Source organism: Carya illinoinensis, chromosome 12 (assembly GCF_018687715.1).
Source record: "Carya illinoinensis cultivar Pawnee chromosome 12, C.illinoinensisPawnee_v1, whole genome shotgun sequence".
Classification (NCBI taxonomy): domain Eukaryota; kingdom Viridiplantae; phylum Streptophyta; class Magnoliopsida; order Fagales; family Juglandaceae; genus Carya; species Carya illinoinensis.
Genome location: NC_056763.1, coordinates 18,687,193 through 18,709,731, shown reverse-complemented (window position 1 = coordinate 18,709,731; position 22,539 = coordinate 18,687,193). Strand labels below are relative to the sequence as shown.

The following is a 22,539-nucleotide window of genomic DNA, read 5'->3' as shown; positions in this document are numbered from 1 at the left end:
GAGTCCATTAATGTGGCGTGGCCTCTTGGGGTGGCACAATAAATGTAATGAAGATGCAAGAAGGGTCAACCACGTGCCATCTAGATGTTGACCGAGTTTGTTGGCAATTCCCTTGATTTCAGGGGCTAATACAATTTGGAGGAAGTTGGGCATTTGAATACTCTTTAGATTAGGAAATTTGAATAATCTAGTTTAAATATCGTTTTATTTATTTGTTAGATTTCCCCTTAATTTTAGGAGTTGCTGGGTTTGTTTTGGAATGTTATCTTGAAAAAGGTTTTTAGATGGAATAATTGGGGGATGACTAACCGAACCCTAGGGTCTTTAAATATTTGCAACTTTATATTGGAATATTGTGCTATTTTTCGAATAAAAGTTTCACCCTATTTTCGAAAATTGAGTGCTAGCCCAAGTTAGTCTTAATTTTCATATTCTAAACAATTCGGATCTTGGTATTGTCCCAAGTTAACCCTTGATTCATCCAACCAACACGACTGTAAACACCTAAGCGCAAGCGAAACTTCCATAATTGATGCTTTCGTTGAGAGGCGTCCAACTTGTGAATAGGAAGCCAAAAAGGAAGATCATGGCCGATCGACAACATACACATAGGAAGTGGATTGAGAACCTTGAAGCCACTTAGGAGACACAACAAACTGTCATCAATGAACAGTTTGGAAGGATAGAGAATGTACTTCACCAATTGGTATACCAAAGGAGGGCACTCGAGAATTGAGGTGGAATGCGCTATAGAAGAATGGCTGAGAGACACCATGTCTCATACATTCCGTTGGGTCTAGAAGAAGCCAACACCATGAGAAGGTAGAGAATTCAGATTCATCTAATAGAGATTCCTCAAGCCTCGATGAGAAATCAACTGAGAAAAGTAAAAGGGAAAAATAAAAGTGAAGTAAGAGAAGAGGTGCTTGTAATGGAAGGCCAATGGGAGAAGCCATCAAACCTAAGATGGATTTTTCAAGTTCAATGGTGATGACCTAAGCACTTGGGTAAAGGGCAGAATAATACTTTGAGCATAATCGCATTGAGGTGCTAAAATGTCCTATGCCGCCTACTTCTTTGAAAGGGAGGCTAACCAATGGTGGCAATGGATGAGGAAAACCTATAAAACTCAAATGAGGGAGTTGACATGGCAGGAATTTGTCAAGGAGCTCTTGGGAAGTTTTGGACCAACCAAATATATGGACTATCATCAGACTCTCTAAAAGATCATGCAGACTGGATCTTTAAGAGATTATCAAAAAGAGTTCGAATACTTGTCTATAAGGGTACACGGGTGGTTGAAAAAATCCTCATTGGGACTTTCGTGTGAGACTTGAAGAGTGAATTGGTGGCGGAAGTAAAGCTTAAGAAGCCAAAGACCTTGATGCAAGCCTTGGAGGTTGCACGGATTAAGGAGAATCAACTCCAAAATTTGAGAAAGAATAGTCGCTTTGAAGTAAGGAAATCACCCCTAGTTATTTCCAAGTTTGGTGCAAACAAAACTTTTAGCAAGAAATTTTCACTGGAAAGCCCTAGTGGCAGTGCATCAAATGGAGTTAAACCATTACCCGTGAATACGAAGAGGCTATCATGGGAAGGGATGCAACGATAAAAAGAGAATGAGTTTTGTTTCAATTGCAATGACAGGTTCACAATGGACCACATATGCAAGGCGAAGCAAACTTTTCTCATTAAGATGGACTCAAAGAAGGACGAAGACTTAGGGGAGGAAGAGCATGGAGCAATTTCTGGAGCTTGACCTTGAGGACAAGGTCGGTCTCAAAGGGAGGAGGATTGATGGAGATGCAAGAAGGACCAACCACGTGCCATCTAGATGTTGACCGAGTTTGTTAGCAATTTCCTTAGTTTTAGAGACTGGTGCAATTTGGAGAAAGTTGACATTTGAATGCTTTTTAAATTAGGAAGTTTGAATAATCTAGTTTGAATATCGATTTGTTTATTTGTTGGATTTGTTTCCCTTAATTTTAGGAGTTGCTGGGTTTGTTTTGAAATGTTATTTTGAAAAAAGGTTGTTAGAGGAAATAATTGGGAGATGACAAACCGAACCCTAGGGTATTTAAATATTTTGTAGCTTTGTATTGGATTATTAAGCTATTTTTTGAATAAAAGTTTCTCACCTTATTTTCAAGAATTGAGTGTTAGCTTAAGTTAGTCTTAATTTTCATACTCAAAATAATTCAGATCTTGGTGTTGTCCCAATGTAACTCTTGATTCATTCATCCAACATGATCATAAACACCAAGCGCAAGCGAGGCTTTCATCAAAATGTTGTGTGGCTTTCTATCCCCTCTGCCCAATTGCAGGTGCATTCTGTCAATTTCCTCTCTACTTATTGTCATAGGATCAATGGCTCCATCTGTTATTTGTCTGCACAGGCTCTCTAAGGCTAGGCGTCGTGAGAGAGGCTAGAGTGACGTGTCCCTTGCCTCCCCGCCTTTTGAGACTTACCGCGTGATGGTGACCATAGGCTGACTTTAGCTTTGTGGTTGGGGGCTCCTAATTGGCCGATAGGTCATCTGGTTGGCTTAAGCTTTCTATATTTGGGCTTGCATTCAAGGCCTTTGGCCTGGGGGAAAATCTCATTACAGGAAAATTGATTTCTACACTTTAATACAGATGTTACATATTAGAAAAGAAAAAATAATAATATAAATCATTAAATTATAAAATAAACCCAAAAATTTATATTCTTTTACAAAATATTAAGCAATGTTATTGAAAATAGTTGGGACGCTCTTTTTGAACACTTCTGCCAATAAAAAAATTATTAAGCAATATTAAAAGAATAAAATGAAAAAAAAAAAAAAAAACCTACCTTTGCCCTTTGGACGGAGGATGCTGGGGGGATAGAAAAACTTACCTTCCCCACCTTTCTAGTTCAGTCCAAATTTTGAACCACCTCTGGACAAATTGGTTTTGGCCACTCAGGTTCAGTTTGGTCATTAAACATTTTTATCTTATTATTATAATTTTTTTAAATTTTTATATAAAATATAATAAATAATTTAATTTTTTCTTAACTTTTCAAATCTCAAAATAATAATAATAATATTATATCTCATTTTAAAATTTAAAATTCTCATCTCAAAATTCTTACTTACCAAAACGGACCCCGGGGATGGCTTAAGATTGGGGGGAAGCCGGATGGATGTTTCTACTCCCACTCATGAAGGCTTGAAACTTCAGATTTAATGATACTTTTTATTATTTTAATTTAATGATTTGGTTTTGTTTATCTTTATTTTAGTTTTTTTTTTTAAAGGAAAATTTATTATCTTTATGAGACGTCTATTTAATTTCTTTTATACATATGGCATACTAGTGACCTGTCAACTAAACTTTTATTAGTTAAACTGAGACCACGTTTACTAGATCTTTATTAAAGATAACCATTCTCTTATCTTTAAACTTAATTTAAAAGTGAAAAAAAAAAACAATTAAACTTTAATTTTGTATGGAATCCTTATATGTCTGTAGACACGTCTACAAAAATAATTTACACACTAATGTATCATTTTAGTTTCTGATCAAGTATGTTTGGCATTTTCAAGCAAGTATGCTCATTTCTAAACACTTAACGAACTTTTGAATCTGAGCTTCTCACATAACATTGACAAATACAATGCCACATTAGTATCTAACTCACTCTCGTTGCAAGTCTGTGCAGATAGAACATTTTCTTTTTGTATATATTCCAATTCTATTGAATAAAAATACCCCCACTTTAAGGGGTGCGAGTAGATAGGAGCCACCCTAATCCCGCCCCCGCATGGGTCGAGGGGAAGAGTTTGGCCCCTAGGGCCCCCATCCATACGTCGAAAGGTAGATTGACTCACACGACCATCTACCCGCTCCTCCCACCCCCTACCCCTAGGTCCACCCAAATCGCCATAAAATCTGTTGTCCAAAACCAATAGAAAACAAGAAAAAAAAAATATCCAAAACCTTAATCTAGTAAAGAGAAAGACATACTTAGAGCTGGGAGGCCAAGGTTGACGGCTAGAGGAAGAGAGAGAAACAATGCTGGACAACAGAGGTTTGGGTGAGGCTACAGGAAGGGGTGTAAGTTTACTAGTTCAGATCGGAAAACCTAACCGAACCAATAAGTATAATCGTTGGTTATAGTCCATATAATCTTAGAATTTCGATTTTTGATCCAATCTTGAAGTGTATTTTTTTGGATCAGTCTGATCAAAGTATATATATAGTTTTTTTAAATATTTATATATATAGTAATTGCATAAATTAATCATGTAATTTTTATCTAACTTATCACTATTGACCGTATAAAATGTTAAATATACTTTAACTAATATGCTATCAATTGATTAATATATTATATGATAAATCATAATATTATATGCAATGATACATAATATTTTTTTCATTTCATTTTCTTTCATTTTCCTTTTATTTGGAGTTTGGATGATATTGCATTTTTCAAATTCTCTTTCTCCATTTAAACTATAAAAAATTCTCTTTCTTTATTTTTTGTTTTTAATTTTATTATAATTGTTAACACCAAAAATGACACAACAAATCAGAAAGGGAGAATGATCCATTCCCAGCCCTATCGAGGTTATGCTGGAGCTGGATCGGTGCTGTTTAGGCCTCGACAGTGGTCTGGTGAGGCTATGCGATATCCGAGCGTACACCCATGATAGTGAATAGTAGAGAAATGCAAGGAAAGTAGACAGAGATGAGCATGCAGATTTACGTGGTTTTGCACTGGGCTTACGTCTACAACAGTTTGAGGATAGAAAAATTTACTATAATAAACTTATTTTACAATCTCTCATGGTTTCTCATCCTCACTATACAATAAATTTTGTAGGTCTATCTTCTCCAGGTTTGGCCTCTATTGCTAGAACCCATGTCTTGAGGTTGAAGAAGCCTTCCCCCAGAAGCCTGGATAAAAGTCCCCTAAAGTCGTAAGTCCCTCTCCCTGTATCTTTTATATTTTTTTACTTTATGTCACATCACCCATCCTTTATGCCTCATTCTCTATTTTCTCTCCTGACACCGTGACACCACACATTGCCTTCCCTTCTCTGCCTCCTCACTTTCTCTCTTCTTTTATCCTCTAGTGATTGCCTTGGATAGGCTCGGCCTTGAAAACCATTTTGGGCCCTGTGATATTTTATTCCATAACAATGATGATTGCTAATTTTCATGAATGAATATGGATAATTTTGATAATTTTTCCTTCTTTTCTTTAGGTTATTTTCAAGAACAAAACTTGTAAATAAAGTTAAATAATTGATGTTCAACACTGACAAAAATTTTGAGTTTTTTTGTATAGTTGAGCTGAAAAATACACATTAGAATGTAATTTTGGGCTTTTTGTATATTTAACCCGTTTTGCATTGGCCTATACTGAATTAGACCAAATGCTAATGGCTTGCTTTGGTTTATAGGGGTAATCAGTCTAATAAATGAGTAGATCGAAATTTTTATACTAATCAGACTGGACCAATTACACCCCTTACCACAAGAGAGAGAGAGAGAGAGATAGAGAGAGGGAAAAGGGAGAGACACTGCAATTGAAGGGTTTAAGTTTTTTAACAAAACCTAATAAGAAATGAAGTCGTTTTGGGAGTTCTAACTAAAACGACATTGTTTTATTAAAGAAAATTAGTTTTTAAATAAATATGTATGTATATGGGCTATGTTGGGTGGATGGGGTAAACCCTAGGACTTGAGTCCAACTTGGGCCTGACCCTGATGCCCAACTGCGTGCGGAGCATATGCTTGCATGCCCTTGTTTCCAGATGCGGCTCCTACCCTAGCTGGATCCAAGCCTACCGAGCCATTTGTTGTTGAAAACTTGAATGGTCTATTTTTTTTTTTAGTAATGTTAGATACAATTATGAAATGTGCAAGTATCACGCAATCATTTTGAAAAAGAATAGTCTATTATAAAAAAAAAAAAATTTAATGTAAATTCCGTATTTATTAATCTTTTTCCAAAAAATTATGTACACTTACGTACTCCAAATATATATATATATATTTTCATTTATGCTCAAATTAGGGTTGAGAATTAGCCGGTCTAGACCTAATAAATCGACTGGATCGACCATTTCGATCTTAACTAGACCGACCTGGGGTCGGGTCCAATCAGTCTCGATCTATATTTTATAGGATCGAGTGCTTTCAATCTGGTCTTGGTCCAGGAATTTTTCACCTCAGACTGGTACCGAAATAATAATATAGAATATAATTATACTAACTGATTGATTCAACATAACTAATATTACTAATATGATATAACTATACTAAATTATTAATAATCTAATACTGATAACTATTATATAGTTATGCTAATTATAAATTCATAATAACTAAATCATTATAAGTCTATAACTATATATATTTAATATAAATGTATTATTATATTCTTTAATGTATAACTATTAACTATAATATATAGTACTAGTATATATTAATATATTAACATATTATAAGAGTTATAGTATAAATTATAATATATCTTATATGTATAGATTTATAATTGTATTAGTATAGTTAACTTAATATGTAATATGTTAGTATTGAATTACTATAACTATATAGAGTATTAGTAATATAGTATTTAATATAATTGCATAGGGTATTACTATTATTTAATATAGTATTACATAGAGTATTAATAAATGTGTGGAGTTTGAAGAGATTAGTAATATTAGTATATTACATATAGTTATTAATTATAGTATTAATATTAGTGTATTATTAGTATTATATGTATATATATTAAATATATCACAATATAATTATATAAGTATTAAACAAAATGCTCTTAGATTAAAAAAAAAAAAAAAACCTAGTGGACCAAATAGACTGGCAGGACCGGATCATCCGAATGAAACTGGACCGGCTCCGTCCTTAGAGATTTTGGTCTGGTTCAGAGTAGAAATCTCTCGAGACCGGACCGAATAGGTCTAATCTAATCTATAAAATCTCTCGAAACGTGACCGGACCGAACTCCGGTAACTCGAATCTTTTGCTTCATTGAACGGGCTCCTTTGTTGTTGTAAATCCGAATGGCCAAAATGCCACTCTGCCACAAAAAAGTAGTGAAACCCCCGAAAGAGTCATTGCCGTTGGTTGGTCACTGCCGTCTCTCTCGCAGTCTCTCCCTTTTTCCTCGTGTCAAATCGTGCTTCAGCAATGGTAAGACTCGCAAACTAGGGATCTATATTTCCTTCTAGCTGTTCTCGCTTAAATGATTGGTTTCATTTGGGCGAATACTCTGTGTTTGAAAACTCAGTTCCAGTACGAAGATATGTTTGTTTTTTTTTAATCAAAGCTTTGTTTTGTTACTGGGAAAGTGTGACTGTGTGGGATAGCAAATAAGAACTCTATGTTTTGGGTTTTGTCTGTATGGTTGAAAAGAGTTTGTTTTTCTTTTAAGCTGGGAGTTGTGGGTCAGTATGGGGGTTTTTGGGTTCCTGGGTAAATGGTGGAGAAGAAAGGAGAATTGTGTCCAATCTTATGCTCTTGGTTTGAATGCATTCTTTGGTGCATGGCTGTGTTTTGGTTTTGTTTGGCTCCTGGGAAAATGGTGATAGGGAAAGAAAATGCATGTTGAATATTATCAGATGCGTTTGACTCTGTTATTTGGTATATCATAAAGGTGAAAACTTTTGTAAACGAATATTTTGTGGTTTTGTTTGAACGCTGGGTTTGGCTATTCTTGGTTGGTGATCAAGAATATTATGTTGTATAGCTTGCCTTCGCAACAAATACAGTTATTTTTCACTTGATTTAGTGCCTTCTCTTTAAAACCAAAAGCAAGGCTTGATATCTCTTTAAATTTTCAACCAGTTTGATGAACAAAATGTTGATCTATGACTGGTACACTTCGTTTGCGTCCGCCATTATTATTTTAAAATAGCACATATTGGGGCCTTTAGAAGGAAAAAATTGCGGGAGATGTCTCATTCTGATTCTTAATCACTGCTACGAGAGAGTTGTGAATGCTTCCTTGTTATCTCTCTCTCTCTCTCTGTGACATCCATCTCCTCTTGGGATCTCTCAATCTGAGCTATACTCCCTCTCCCTTTGCCATTTCTCTTCATACTCTTCCTCCTTTGACGACGTAGCGGTGGCAGTGTTGGAGGACATGCAGCGGAATCTCGAGTTAGAGGAGGGACTAGGAAGTGTTCGTCAGCTAGAGCTCAGCTTGAGTTGGAGCATGTCCAATTTCAGTCAGGCTGAGCTTGAACACTGGCATTCCAGCTTTACTTGAGCCAATATTTACATTGAGCAAAGCCTGAACAGCTAATATTTGGCTCGGTTCGGCCTCAATTACAGCCCTAGTCTACTACATTAATTTTTTTTTACTAGTTTTATTATATTTTTTTGTGTTTGAGAATATCACAGTTCAAATATAAATTATTTACTTAAATTTCATGTTTTTATGTTGCAGAGCATACCAGTTAACCCGAAACCTTTCTTGAACAATTTGACTGGGAAGCCTGTCATTGTGAAACTGAAGTGGGGAATGGAGTACAAAGGTTCGGTGCTTTTTACAACTTGCTAAACTCAAAGATTTTGGTGATGCATATACCTAATGCATTTTAATTCTCTTTTAATTTGGTGGCCATTCAGGTTTTCTTGCTTCAGTGGATTCATACATGAACTTGCAGGTGTTTTTTTTTTTTTTTTTTTTTTTTTTTTTTTTTTTTTTTTCGCATATGCGCACCTCATGTTTGTTGCAATTTGATTATTTTTTACACGTACTTTGTCCAAATTTTAGTGAGTAGTATGTTATCGCTTTGACACGTGCAGGATGGGATCTTGTGTGCATTCATTGTGGTGATAAACAATGGAATGATGTTAGTAAAAGTAAGAAGAAATTAACCATGTAAAATTTTGAAGTCACAAGATGAAAGTTTATGGTGTTGCTTGAATTAGAAATAACCCTTGAGGATCGATAAATTTTCTTACTTATCAAAAACAAAAAAGAAAAGAAATAACCCTTCTATCATCATGGTTCTGTAACACCCCTTCCCGTAGGTCAGGAATATTATGTACATTCATCACATAATGCCTTGTAAAGAGATTTGAAGTCATGAAAATCCCTCATTTATTGAATTATCAAACTAACTTAACATAACAGTCTTTGATAACATAAAGCTGAAAACGTAATGAAAAGGCATAAGCTAGTTCTATATGGTGATCCCACCACCCCTATTCAAATATCGTAATCATAAACTAAATCCTTGTGGAAATAACACTTATTCCAATTAAGTCTAAACTAATCTACTCCTGGCTCTCCATCCTTTCAACCAACATTTGGAACATTACAACATAAAGACAGAAAGCAAATGAGTCGAAGACTCAATAATAGCACATCATAATGTAAACTTAACTTAGCTTAACATTAGGCTTGATTTATAAAACTTTAATGTATCGTAACACATGCAGAATTAACAAAATCATAGAATTTCATGTAACATGATGCATGAGTGACTGACTCCATGCATTTCCCATCAATCATACATGACTTGTTTATCTTGCCTTTCACTTATTTAGTGGCATCATTACATGTGTGCATCGGTCCAATTGTCATTGACTGCATATACATATCATGACATGAGTTGAACCATGCTTGGGTCCGTGGCACCATGTAACATATCATATCATGTAGTGATACACACTTGGGTTCGTGTTATCACTTAACATATGGTGAACTACGCTTGAGTCCGTAGCACCATGTAACGTATCATATCATGTAGTGATATACACTTGGGTCCATGTTATCACTTAACATATGGTGAAGCACACTTGAGTATGTGACACTGTGTAACATATCATAACCTGTGGTGAAGCACGCTTGGGTCCGTGTCACCTCAAAACATAATCGCTTACATGTGGTGGACCATGCTTGAGTCCGTGAATTGCACATCCACCCATAACTTAAGGCCTATCTTAAAGCTTACTTGTCATTCATGTGTTTTCTTATTAATTTTCATAATGCATGTGAACATGTTTGACTTCATGAAATTACATGGCATGACATACTCTTGTGCATGACATAACATTAAACATGAGTCTTACACAACCTAGCATAGTATGGGCATGTCATAACATGATCTAACATTACATGGCATACATGTGATTTTCATAACACCTCATCCATCTAACAACAATCCATATCAGCATAGCATGCAAAGTCTTATTCAAAAGCATATCGTCATAATTCATCGAGGTTCGTGAAAAGGGGCTAACCTTGAATTGGCTCATAGAGTAGCGTAGGTAAACATCACATTTTTCATGCACAATCAGAGTATTTACAGCACACATAGAGTTATGATCATGCTACTTACCTCTTAGCACTACTACTTGGTTCCTACTTCGTTGCTCATCACCCAGAGAAGGAAGAAGAACCACTGCGATGGTGGGTCTGGGTGGTTGGCCGAGGTTCACTGTGGTGACTGGAGGATCCCTCGGAATAGTGGGGATCTGATGGAAATTGGCTGGCTGGTATTTTCTGGGCAGCCTAGGTGGTGCTCCGATGTTCTCTGGGGTCAATGGTGGGTGTCGGCATGCTCTATGGTGGTTTCCAGTGAGGCTGCTGCTTGCTTGCTGAGAGGAAGGCTATGGTGGTTGTGTAAAAGAGGAGTTTTGATTTTTGCTGGGGGAGGATTCTGATCGTGGTTGCTATTTGCGTGGGGGAGGAATAATGTGAATAAAAATAGAAGATTTAGGCTCGGGTTTTGAAGTGTGAATTTGGCTATAAATTTGGAAACTACTCCAACTGGGAAATAAACAGTGAGAGGCATATGGGCGTGAAGGGTGGAAGAAACCCAATCATATAAAATCTCTATTTTAAAATAAATCTTTAAAAAAAAAAATACTCTTAATTCTAGATCCTAATCTAGGACCTGTATGTTACAGGTTGTGTTTTACACTGCCTGGAAAATAATTGGAGGAGAATGATAGAGAAGTGTTAAAACTAGATGTATAAACTTCTCTTTCTATGTTTGGATTTCTACTCTGCATGTTGAATTGCCCTCTAAATGTATATTGCCAAATGTCTTTTTAAGTGCTATTTACATTTATCTTTTTGCATTGATCATGGGCAGACAATATTTAAAAAAGAATTGTATATAAAACTCAACTTACTTCCTTCACTCTTCACCAATTATGGGAGACAATAAAGCAGGCCAGTGAGAAGTGAGACCCTCCCACTTTTCCCAACTTGCTTTGAGTTTCGACTTAACTCCCCAAGCACTAAGGGTATTTCCCACTAATTCAGCCATCTTTTCCTTTTTACTTTTCTCCACTTCCCTCAGTCTAAGTATGATGCAAGAGTTTCTCGTGAACTTTAAGTTAGTTTTTTTAAAGTTTAGAAAACCAAATTATATCATAACCTCATAAAATTCAATATTTATGTTCTTGCTCATGTGCAACATCTTATTGGGTCGGGTCTTTCATGGTTTTTGAAGATTAAACTATTTGGAGTCTAGGGTGTCAAAACAGTTTCTAATTAATCTTTTATTTCATGAGTTATGGTTAGTTTGTAATCAAAGGCTGATCTCATTTCATGAGTTATAGTGACTTGCTTTGCTTTAATGAGGCGTGTTTTTGTCCCAATAGGGCTTGGTGTATATTGGATAGGTTTCTAATTTCTCCCTATTGGGCGATGTTCATTAGGGCCTCTCTATTATGGGCTAGGTGTTTTCTCTTGTATACACCCAGTGTACTTGGTTACGCCTATGGATATTAATACATTTTTACTTATCAAAAAAAAAAAACTTGTGAAGAAAGGGATTTTGGTTATTGAGTCGAGGCTAGAAATTCCCAGGAGTTTCTAAATGTCTTCTATTTATTTTCTTTGAGTTTAATTAGATTCTTAGTTTGCTAGTCAATTCGGAGACTTAATTCTCACAAACTAAGGACAACTTAAAGAATTTCATAGATATACATTTTTTCAAAATTTGAGAGACTTAAAAGACAATTGAGGCTATTGTGTCTTGAGTGTTTTTTTCCTTCTCTCTCTTATTTGTCTTCTTCTGTGTTATTGTTCAGGTCACTTTTATACACACATTTACATGGTGAAATAATCTCTCGTCTTCCTTAATGACCCATATTTAGATCATTTATCTTAAACCCCTTTAAAATCTATAACCTTGAAATTTTCATAATGTTTAGTCACCAAATAATCCTAATTGCCCAAGATCCTTCACCAGTAAATTCTTGCAGTCAGTTTATTTGATTTCCATGGCCTTATTGCCCTCAAATCCTCCATATTAAACCATAATTTTTCTACAAATTCTAAAACCATTTACTTCAAATAATAAACCCTAAAAAATTATATTTTCTTTCCATACTAAAGCATAGGACAAGCACACAAGGCAGGTTGTCACTAATTTTTCCTGCTTCACATAATCTTAAGGATTGAGATGAGATTTATGATTTGGATTATGGTTCATATATACGGATTACCTATAAAAAAAGAAGCCTCAATAAGGATTAATTGGAAATTGAATTATAAATAAAATTTTTCTTGTATAACTCACAATTTTGGCTTGCGCAGCCCATCATGTTTGAACCATTGTAACAGTGTGAGTGAGAATAAAAATAAAATTAGAAAGCCAATTTTTTCTTTAAAAATGCAGACATTAATGCTGAAATGTGCTTCAAACACCATCATAATGTGTGAACTCTGAAATCTTATATACTTGGCTACTTTCACCCTCTCATATGAGTACATATCTAAATGTCTGTTGTTTAACGTGATGCCTATTGAATTTAGTGGCTGCTAATGATCCAGTGTTTTGTGCGGGGAAAAAAAGCTCATATGACATCTTTCTTGCAGCTAGCTAACACTGAGGAGTATATTGATGGGCAATTCACTGGAAATCTGGGAGAGATTTTGATCAGGTAACTTCTCCAATTGTTAGAGTTTCTTGGTTATAGTTTTTGTTGGAATGCAACTTGTATGGAAGTTCCTCTTATTTTTAATCAATGTTTTCAAGCAGAATCTCATCAAATATTTTATGATAATTGAACAATGTATGAGACGTGAATCTCCTTTTGGTTTGACTGGAGAATGTAGAATTTTAATGGTCTTCAAATGTGGTTGGAAGGTATAAATTCATTTAAAAGCATGCTTTATTTTCTCCATACTATCAACAGCAACCTGTGAGTACTTACCAAAAAAACAACCCATGAGAGTAGAGAAGTGTCGCTGGCGTTGGTTTTGTTTTAATGTGAAAAAACTAGATGTCTTCTTTCTCTTGTTAATTGAGTTAGTGTGGGTTAGTTTATGCTTATTTGCATCACCATGTACCAGACCTGATGCAATTGCTCTCCTATTCCTTTAAACCCATAAACTCTTACTTCAATCTGACAGAGAATGTGGACTTCAACAAACTTAAGAGTTGTGGGTTTTATTTTGGTGTATGGTGTTCTTATTTTTGGGGTTTATTTCTTAGTTATTCTTGTTTCGGAATATTTCTGATTTTTGGTACAGTATTAGGAATTTAGGAGTCTTTTGGTTTTTCCAAAAATTTGTTTATTTGTCAAGTTAGGTGTCATTGTCCTAGTACGTTAAATAAGAGTTAGCAAATCCATATAAAAGAAAATTCTGACTCTCAGTGTACATCAGGGGCTCTGATACAGAATCCGATGCAGGACTGCCGCACACAGATATTTCTAGGTTTGATTGATGGGAAACCATAGGGGAAAGATTCAGGCTTTGAAGTTATAAAGCTTGTTAGAAAGAAGTAGAGGGTTTCTTAATTAAATCAGGCTTGAAAGATTGAATTGTACAGATTTAACAGCTGGGAAACAAAACTTTTGGGCTTGTTGGGATTGAAGATTTTCCTGACAGAAGAGATTTTTGTAGGAATTAGGGTTGTTTTGGATTAGGACTCAGATTAAATTATGGTGTAAAAATATTATTATGTTTTGGGGCAGAGCTCAAGCAGTTGAGAAAAGTAGGGTATCCGTATCTTAGCTGACTGAAGGCCATTGAAACTTCCGAACTGTAGTAGATATGGTGTTGTGGGTTTGGAGTCCTGCAACTTTGGAACCGTAGCTGATATGTAAGATAATGAAAGTCACGTTTGCCTTTACTCGTGACTTTTCCCTTCTATTGTTTCTTTGTGGTTTGCAGCCAACCTTAAATCTTAATGCACACCAAATAGTCCAGTGCTTGCAAATTTTCAATTCCTATGGCAAAGAGAATCTAAGATAGGATCCGTGATCACCATGAATAACAGCTGTGGAAGTAGACAGGAAAGCAGTTCTTAATTTAATTGATTTTCTACATTGCCTTCACTGAATCTTTTGATGTTTTTCCATCTGCAGATGTAACAATGTTCTCTATCTTCGAGGGGTACCAGAGGATGAAGAAATTGAAGAAGCTGATAAAGACTAAGAGGCACTTAAAAGACGTTCAGTAATGAGCCTAAGAAAGACTCCAGTATGTTATTTTGTTACCTTTGAGCCATAGGGCCTAAGCTGTATTTTGTATCGTATCTAGAGGTCTTCTAGATGTTCCATGGCACATGCTAACCATGACTTGAAGGACCCTCATGGATATATCCGGTAGACAATGCTAAGGTGAGAGTAGTTGGATGCTCCACAGAAATAGCACACTTTGTGGACTAGCCCTTTGACTTGAAATGAACCTAGATTTCTTCCATTTCATTTAGTGATTTCATCACAATGCAAACCTTATAGTTCTAAACTCCCAACAAAATGGCTTAAAGGGTGTTCTTTTACCTATAAAAAAAAAGTGTCTTTAGATGTGGTCGGGTTTTTACAACCACTTCATTTTGTACTGATGACCTTTAAGAGACGAGACAACCCTTGTAATAAATCGCAAGTCTGAGGGAGCCTGGATCAAAGATGTGGTCTATAATATGTTTGCCATAGGAGTGGACTCAGTGGTCCACCTGTAAGAATAGAGCAAAAGTTTTATGTAGTTTTGTTTCATAGAAGTCAATATGCATTTATCGGGAGACTCGTTACAGTTATAAAAATGTCAAACCACCAATAACTTTTTATACTGGTCCATATGCCAAGTTTCAAATCACTAAATTTATATAAACTCAAAGCATCTTTATACATGAGATTTATAATTTTTCTCAACTCAATATTTCTTTACATGTATGATCTACAATCTTTTTTAACTTTTTATAAATACATCTAAACTTAACTTAACATTCAAATACATTTAAACTCATTTTAAGTGGGTTATATAGAATTTACTCTACCATATTAACTTATTACTATTCATAAAAAATTCGACTCATCTCAACTCAATTTAACATCTAAATGGAGCCTGACAAATAAGCTTATTCTTATAGGCCTGTTATGTATGCTAATATCGACTATGTTTTTGGAGCTACTATTAATATAATCATACATTCTGTATTCTATAATAGCATTAAGTTTTATCATCTTTTGGAGTTAGGATTATATTTAGTGCAAAAATGAATAGATTTGTCGTTTTATGTAAATGAATGAATGAGATCAATTGACTTTTTCAACAAAACACACATTGGACTTATTTTTTAGATACAAGGTTGCATTTCGCTGTGATCCAACTCTAAATGATGGTTGAGTTCTTTTCTTCTTCCTTAAATTACATTAGCCATGTTTTAACATCTCTCTTTTAACTACATCTGAGGGAATTCATTTGCACGTTTCTTTTTGTTTAATCTGTGTCACCTTACTGAAGGAGACTCAAGTGAGAAATCCAGAACGATGGCTTGCCGAGATGGCACCATCCTTGGTTTTTCAGTGGGAGAACCAGGATTGAATCCAAATAGAGAAATGATTTGTATAGTCTTTGAATGTACAAATTTTGCCTATTCTCTTTCAAAAAATTGAATATATATATATATATATATGATTCATATGAAAAAACTCACTTTTTAATAATATATATGGATTGTATAAGCACTGAGTCAAGTGTCAACATGATCCACAATAACTAAATTAGAAATTATTAATAGATCAAGGTGTAAACGGGCAAAGTTCAAATTAAGAGTAACTAATCAAATTCTGTTGGTTTTTATTTGAATTCTAGCCTAGTTTGATTATTTATGCCCTCCAATAATTCATTTATTTTCCAATAAAAGCTCAAATCTATTCATAAATGGTTTCTATAAGTATCTTTCAAACAAATTGTACATGTATATATAAAACATTTTCATTTCCTTTTATTTTTAAATGAGTAATGCCACATGCAGTCACTTTTGCGTATTCTCTACACATTCCACTGATATGATTGGTTGGATTAATTTTTTTTTAATACACAACCAATCATATCATTAGAGTGCACAAAGGCGTCCGCAAAAATGACCGCATATAAAATTTTTGTAAAAAATATATTGCAAATGCTTTCTATATATATAGAAAAATACTATTTGCATTGCTCATATATATTTATAATGTACATGAATTGCTTATTGAAACCAACACCCCCCCTCCTCCTCTTCCCTCTTTTCTTCCCAAATTTCCTCCTGCTTAGCTTTGTTACAAGGGTTCAAATGTGGATCGCGGACAGCCTTTTCACAAGAAGATGGAAATTGTCATCACGATCGAGCATGCTTATCCTCACGTACTCTGTTCCAAACCCAAAGTGCTCACCTCCTCGTGTGAAGATCTTGTGGCCTTGCAAGAAGCTTTCGCAGTCCTCTATATCTCTCTCACATTTCATCCAAGCGAACGCTGCGAAGGAATAGAAGAATATGAGTGCAACTCGATGATATCAACCTTTTTTATTTTATTTTTGACATTCATCAATCTAATCACTTGGTGGGTGGTTTTACCAGGTTGAGGCTCCGAGACCCGGTTTAAGAAGGTGCAGAATCCAGGATGAAATTCGGGCAGACTGAAACTTCCGCTGTGTTCCACCGCCTCTCTCAACAGCTTCCACCTCTCTGACATGAGGTGGTAGCTGAACTCAAAGAAGGATTCACCTTCTTCAGAGCTGCCAGCACGTTCTGAGCTATCAGAAATGACTTCGAGAATCTTAGCAGCCCGGAGCTGCGAATCCTTGGAAACGCCTATAGTGTTGAGCTCAATGAATTCGGTCATCCTCCTTGCTATTTCTCGGTCCTTAACAAGAGCCCAACTGGAAAATGTAGAAATTAAAAGTTCAGGAGTAGAATCAACTCAACACGGTTTTATACAATCATCATCCTCAGGATTAGAACTTTAAGCAACCACTAAGTAATAAAACCACTAGATATGTTCATATTCTTATGTCAACATGGTTAAAAATGGTTTTTATTCCTAAATGCAGCAGTTAAACATTATTTTATTCCATTGCCAATTTACGACAAGTTGCAACATGGTTAAGAATAATTTGTTGCTGAAGAAGTCCGAAAAAGAATTTGTTACCAAAGAAGTGTTTCATATGACTCAGAATTTCAGACAATAGATCTGGGGAAACCAAATACAGATAAATTATTTGCTACAGCAGAAGTGTTTCATATGATTGGCTTACCCAATCCGCATCCCTGCATGACCGGTACTCTTGGAGACAGTGAACAGCATTAGATCATGGTCTGCAGGTGAAGATATTGGAGTATACTGTGGCCAGTAGTAGGCAAGATCGTGAACCAATATCCCCTCACTTTTATTGACCACAGATCTCCTAATATGACCATCAGGGTTGTTGGGGGAAGTGACAAGTTCTATATAAGCCCCATCTTTATTGAAGCTCCGTGCATCTCCCATCCATTTGTATAGGCCCGACTTGAGGCAATCCGTCATGGATGGGTAGGACTGCAAGTAATTTGTGAAGCCAATCATAAATGTCTCATAGGCAGAGTCCACAGATCAATTCTTTCAGGTTTTTTTGTTCAGAAAAAAGAAATAGTTCACTATTTTTTACTTTCAGGACACACAAAGATCTTTCACCAATGCATGATACCAATCAAGAAATCTAGATCTTTAGCAAATTACAGAAAGCCCACTTCTTAAATATTCGATAGTTCGGTAGAGAGAGACTGGTTATGATTATCAGTGTGTCCGTGGCTCTAAGCCACTGAATCTAAATCAACTGCATCATAGATAGAGAAGATGGTAAACAAAGATGTGTAAAATGCTATGTTAGGTCAACAGCTCAGGAAAACAAGGCAGTCAACACGTCAACAAGTAAGATTATCGTTTACAGTTTAGTCTAAAGTCAACGAGTTTATTTATTGTCTCCTATTGGGAAACAAAACAGAAAACGTGATGGACTTGATCATGTCATATCGAGTAATTCTATGTAGATGCAATACGAACATAAGCATCATAAAAAAAATTGATACTAGTAATATGTTCCTTACTGACATCAAATACTTAAATAAGTATAGAGCAGACAGTGCACATGATGGAATGCATCAAACCCTATAGACAAATTTATTATGCAGTAAAGTTCTTGTTTTCCTTTAATTCATGAGGGGTAGTTTGACTCACAAGTTCAAGTACAATAAAGGAATTCCTTCTTTAAAATATTTTTCTATGTATCTGAAAGTACAAACAGTATTTGAACAACCATTTTAAAGCTGATTTTCAAGAATATTTTTTCCCACCTTGTTTGGCACATGCAAATATGCAGAGTCTCCATGTGCTTGAGGGCTAGTTGAATTCGGTTGGGTTGAGTCATTTGTCAGCATGCATTAGTGCAAGCATGAGAAAGAGAGAACAGAAGGGGAAGGTATATGAAGTGTAACACAAAGTGCAGAAAATAATGGAGAGCCAGAGTCTAGGATCAGCATATTAATTAAGAGGTGAAAACTTTGGTAGTGCAGGAAAAACAAATGGGATGCTACTACTGATATTTCAGGCACTATCTTGGACAGGGTCAACCACATAATGATATTATTCCATTACGGTAAATGGTTTGAAAAAGAAACATAAGCATGCGCACTTTGTAAAGAGATTAAATTAATCATATATACAAAACGTCGGAATAACCCTTGTTCGATGGTACTACCTTTCTATTTGCTAATTGGATTCTCTAACAATCAAACTAGAAAAGAGCTAGAATTTAAGCATTACCATTAAATTAACAATATAGAACTCACCGAATAGAAGGGGGCTTCAGATACCACACTTACTGGTTCAGGTAAATCATGTGCAGATAAAGCAAATAGAGCAGCTAAATAAAGCTGGGATGAGCCTGTACCAACAACAATGTGACGATCTTCTGTCACAGCATTTCCCACAGCTTTATGTACCCTTACTACCTCTTTGGCAAACTTGGGCTCCAAAAACCAGCAAATGTTGGTCACATCAGAAAAGTAGCTAATATGCTGCCATCCCGGGATCACCACCGTGGCTTTGTCACCCATTTGTTGCCAGTATTTTTCAAACATGGTTGGATCACCACTATTGAATAACATTACAAAATTAGCATCTTAAATACAGTGTTGGTCAATCATATTTAGCAAGTTATTGTGCTTTGGGTAACAGTATACTATCATGTTGCAAATGAGAAAATTATTAATATTTAATACAGCACGAGTTTTCAAGCATATATCTTGAGTATTTATTGTACTTAGTGTCCCCCACTCCACCATCTAAATCTTTGAATAGTCCAATAATAGACAGTCCACTAATACTATTGCAATAATATTTATTGTAATAGTATATCATACTAATAAATTGCCATAGAAATCATCTACTGTTCCCCTACCAATTTTATAGTACAAGTTTGCAAGGAAAAACTACAAAAGCATTATAATAGCAAGCTAAATCGTAAAATATGTTAGGCCCAGGAAAAAAAAAAATGAGAACAAGAGGGTCACTCCAAGGAAAAGGAGTAAAGACTGTGACAGCAATGGGATTCTACATTTGCATGGGGTAGGTATGTGAAAGGCAGCATAGGTGGTCGCTGTCAATCACTAGAAATATGCATATGTTAGTTACAAAACAGGAACGTGTTGCAATATGTGTAGTAAGTAATAGGCAAAAGCCAAATTATATGATGATCAAAGCACAGAACCAGCAAAGTGTTAGATCCAAGCAGTCCCACTTTTTACATATAGGACTACAAGGGGGCTTTTTAAAAGCCTGGGCGGCCAAAAAGCTGTTTTAGATTTGAGACAGCCCAGGGAGCACTTTAGTCTTTTACATCAAACCAAAGGCCGAAAGGGGGTTTCTGAATGCTGCGTGCACAAAGCCACATGGCTCCCAATAGCATGCATCCTACTTCCAAAGCCTCCTCAATAGTGCTTTGTCCTCTACAAGACATGCACCTTGGGGGTCTCTCCAACTTCCTATCAACTGTAAAAAGTTATTTGAGCTATTTGAGGTCCACAACAACTTGGACACATAATGATGGTGTTAGTTAAACGTCATTAAGCACCACACAACACCACATATGGTGCAGCTTAGAATCTTGAAATATCACCAGCACCTCCCCCCTCGACTTGGAAACAGAGAAATGACAAAAAGTAAATAAATAAAAAGAGCCATCGAATACTAAGGATGCTCGGCTCTCCCCCACACACTCTCGACATCCACCATGGAAAATCCCAACCAACACAAGGACCTGTCTTTGTCTACCGCTGGGAAATCCAACTCTGTACTGCGTAAGCCCTCCCCCCAACAGAACCATGGCAGCAGAACAATAAACAAATGGCCACGAAAATGAAAAATAACAATTACCCCCTTATGCTTCAGAACTATCACTGACATCACCTCATCTCAGACTTCCGACCCATCAAGGACCCCTTGGATTTTAACCTGAAGTAATACCTTCCATCCCATATGGTGGCCATTTCGGTTGATGACAATAATGCCCCTTGGCCAAAAAATTTCACTCGAGCAAAGCTGTTCTCTTTCTGCTCAGAGAGCCCTCACAGGGAAAACGATAAGTCAGAATCTCAAGGACCGGAAAAAGAAACAACTTTGCTGAGAAAAATGGTGGGGGAAGAAGAACTTCAGGAGGTAAATAGCCTGAGCCGGGAGGTAAATGATATGGCAAGAACCAAATACCAAAAAAGAGATTAGTGATACATTTGGAAACTTTATGGAAAGTATTAAAGCATTAAAAAACCAGAGAAAAAAAAAAACATTCTTGCACTAACCGGGCGAGATTGAGAATTTTCTCCCCGCCATCTTGAGTGTCAACTTGAGTAGTAGCTGCAGGGGACGAGGAAGAGGACGACAATGCCAAACGCGTCTTCTGGACAGCTTGTCCTTTCTGAGTTTCGAAACTGAGCCAATGATGGCTCTGTTCCCTCTCGTACATAGTCCGCAGAATCAAGCTGACATTTAAAGCCAGAGATAGCACGAACAAGTTCCTCATCGACAAAACACTAGTGATTGAAGCCATTGGATTAGAGGAAAACAGAGTATTGAAAGAAACCGTCAAGGAAAACAGAGTAATGAAAGAAATAGAGCACGAAAACAGAGTATTGAGTATACACTGCTATGAGAGCTTGTTTGGAGTGAATGCAAGGCAGTGAAGCCGGCTGGGGATTTATAGAGCCCGGAAAGGTGAAAACAAGAAACAAGAGAACGAAAAAAGGAAAAATCGGGATGACAAATGTATGGGAGAGAGTTTAATGCATGCTGAAAAGGTTAGTGAGAGTGTATCTGTGATGGATTCTCTGACTTAAGTTACTGGTTAAAACACAGGAAACTGAAATTCGAAGCAATACTTACAAAATTGAGAAACAGAAATTGTGGAAAAGAGCTCGGTGGCGGTTTTGGGACTTTGAAAGGACTCCGAAACCCTGACAATTAGCTAAAATATATTGAATCCTAGGGTTTCCAGAGCCCCTGTGCATGGAAATCTCAGGGGTCTATGTTTGGAATTTGATCTACCCTGTCAAGACCTCCATACAAATCTTCAGCTCTTTTCAGTGGACGTTAGCTGAATGAATACAAAGTACCAGCATGATTTTCCAGAGCTTTCCAAGGAGCTTCAGACAAAACTCACTAAATGAACAAGAAATAAAAGATTCAATCCTAAATCCTCACACATTGGCATACTTCAGTAAAAAATTAAAACCCAGAACTGATGGGGTTATGGAGAAACTAAAATGTGCCAAGAGTCTAGCATTTTCCATTGGAATACCCTCCGACAGGAGATTTTCTCAGGAAACAAGAAATCCCGATAAGACTTTCCGAGAAAATTGCCGCTTTCCAATGACAGAAGAGTAGACCTCGAAACAATACACTCCTACTCAGGCGTATGTTCATTCACTGTTCCATATTTATAACAGAAACCTATGCAATAAAGTACGAGAAAAATGCTGAATTTAAAATATATATAATATAATATAATATATTTATATATTTATATAAAGAAGCTAATAATTCCCTCTGCACTCTGCAGCCTCCCTGTTTTGTAGCTTTGCTTTTCTTTTGCTTTCTCCATCTTTCCATTCACTTCTCTTTAAACTTCTTTTCTTCTTTTTGGGTTAATTTCTTTACAGCATTTTTGCTAAATCTGTGTCGCTTTTGAGTTGTCACTGATCTGGACTGTGAACTAAAAATGAAAGAAAGAGTGATTAAATGAGAATTCAAAGATACGGGTTT

The 22,539-nt window shown here is 36.0% G+C and overlaps 2 protein-coding genes across 3 annotated transcripts; one reads left to right on the top strand and one right to left on the bottom strand.

The window, feature by feature from the left end:
• Positions 1 to 7,021: 7,021 nt before the first annotated feature.
• Positions 7,022 to 14,691, top strand: LOC122289611 (probable small nuclear ribonucleoprotein F). Its single transcript, XM_043096765.1, has 5 exons — positions 7,022 to 7,197; positions 8,456 to 8,543; positions 8,638 to 8,675; positions 12,854 to 12,918; positions 14,350 to 14,691. Exons 1-5 carry the CDS (start codon positions 7,195 to 7,197, stop codon positions 14,417 to 14,419), a joined length of 264 nt encoding a protein of 87 aa, XP_042952699.1. The 5' UTR covers positions 7,022 to 7,194; the 3' UTR covers positions 14,420 to 14,691.
• Positions 14,692 to 16,402: 1,711 nt separating this feature from the next.
• Positions 16,403 to 22,539, bottom strand: LOC122289610 (tryptophan aminotransferase-related protein 2-like). Of its 2 annotated transcripts, none has more exons than XM_043096763.1 (6): positions 21,661 to 22,539; positions 21,081 to 21,311; positions 19,074 to 19,377; positions 17,504 to 17,784; positions 16,824 to 17,128; positions 16,403 to 16,722 (listed from the first exon to the last, which is right to left on the bottom strand). In XM_043096763.1, exons 1-6 carry the CDS (start codon positions 21,783 to 21,785, stop codon positions 16,538 to 16,540), a joined length of 1,431 nt encoding a protein of 476 aa, XP_042952697.1. In that variant the 5' UTR covers positions 21,786 to 22,539; the 3' UTR covers positions 16,403 to 16,537. The 2 variants fall into 2 exon arrangements, with proteins under 2 accessions (XP_042952697.1, XP_042952698.1); XM_043096764.1 differs by having other exon boundaries at positions 21,421 to 22,538.

Coding starts and splice junctions, on each gene's coding strand:
- LOC122289611 (XM_043096765.1), top strand. Junction 8,544..8,637: donor GTGGGGAATGGAGTACAAAG/GTTCGGTGCTTT, acceptor GTGGCCATTCAG/GTTTTCTTGCTTCAGTGGAT. Junction 8,676..12,853: donor ATTCATACATGAACTTGCAG/GTGTTTTTTTTT, acceptor TCTTTCTTGCAG/CTAGCTAACACTGAGGAGTA.
- LOC122289610 (XM_043096763.1), bottom strand. CDS start 21,785: ATGCACAGGGGCTCTGGAAACCCTAGGATTCAATATATTTTAGCTAAT. Junction 19,378..21,080: donor AAAATTCTCAATCTCGCCCG/GTTAGTGCAAGA, acceptor GTTATTCAATAG/TGGTGATCCAACCATGTTTG. Junction 17,129..17,503: donor CATGCAGGGATGCGGATTGG/GTAAGCCAATCA, acceptor TACATTTTCCAG/TTGGGCTCTTGTTAAGGACC.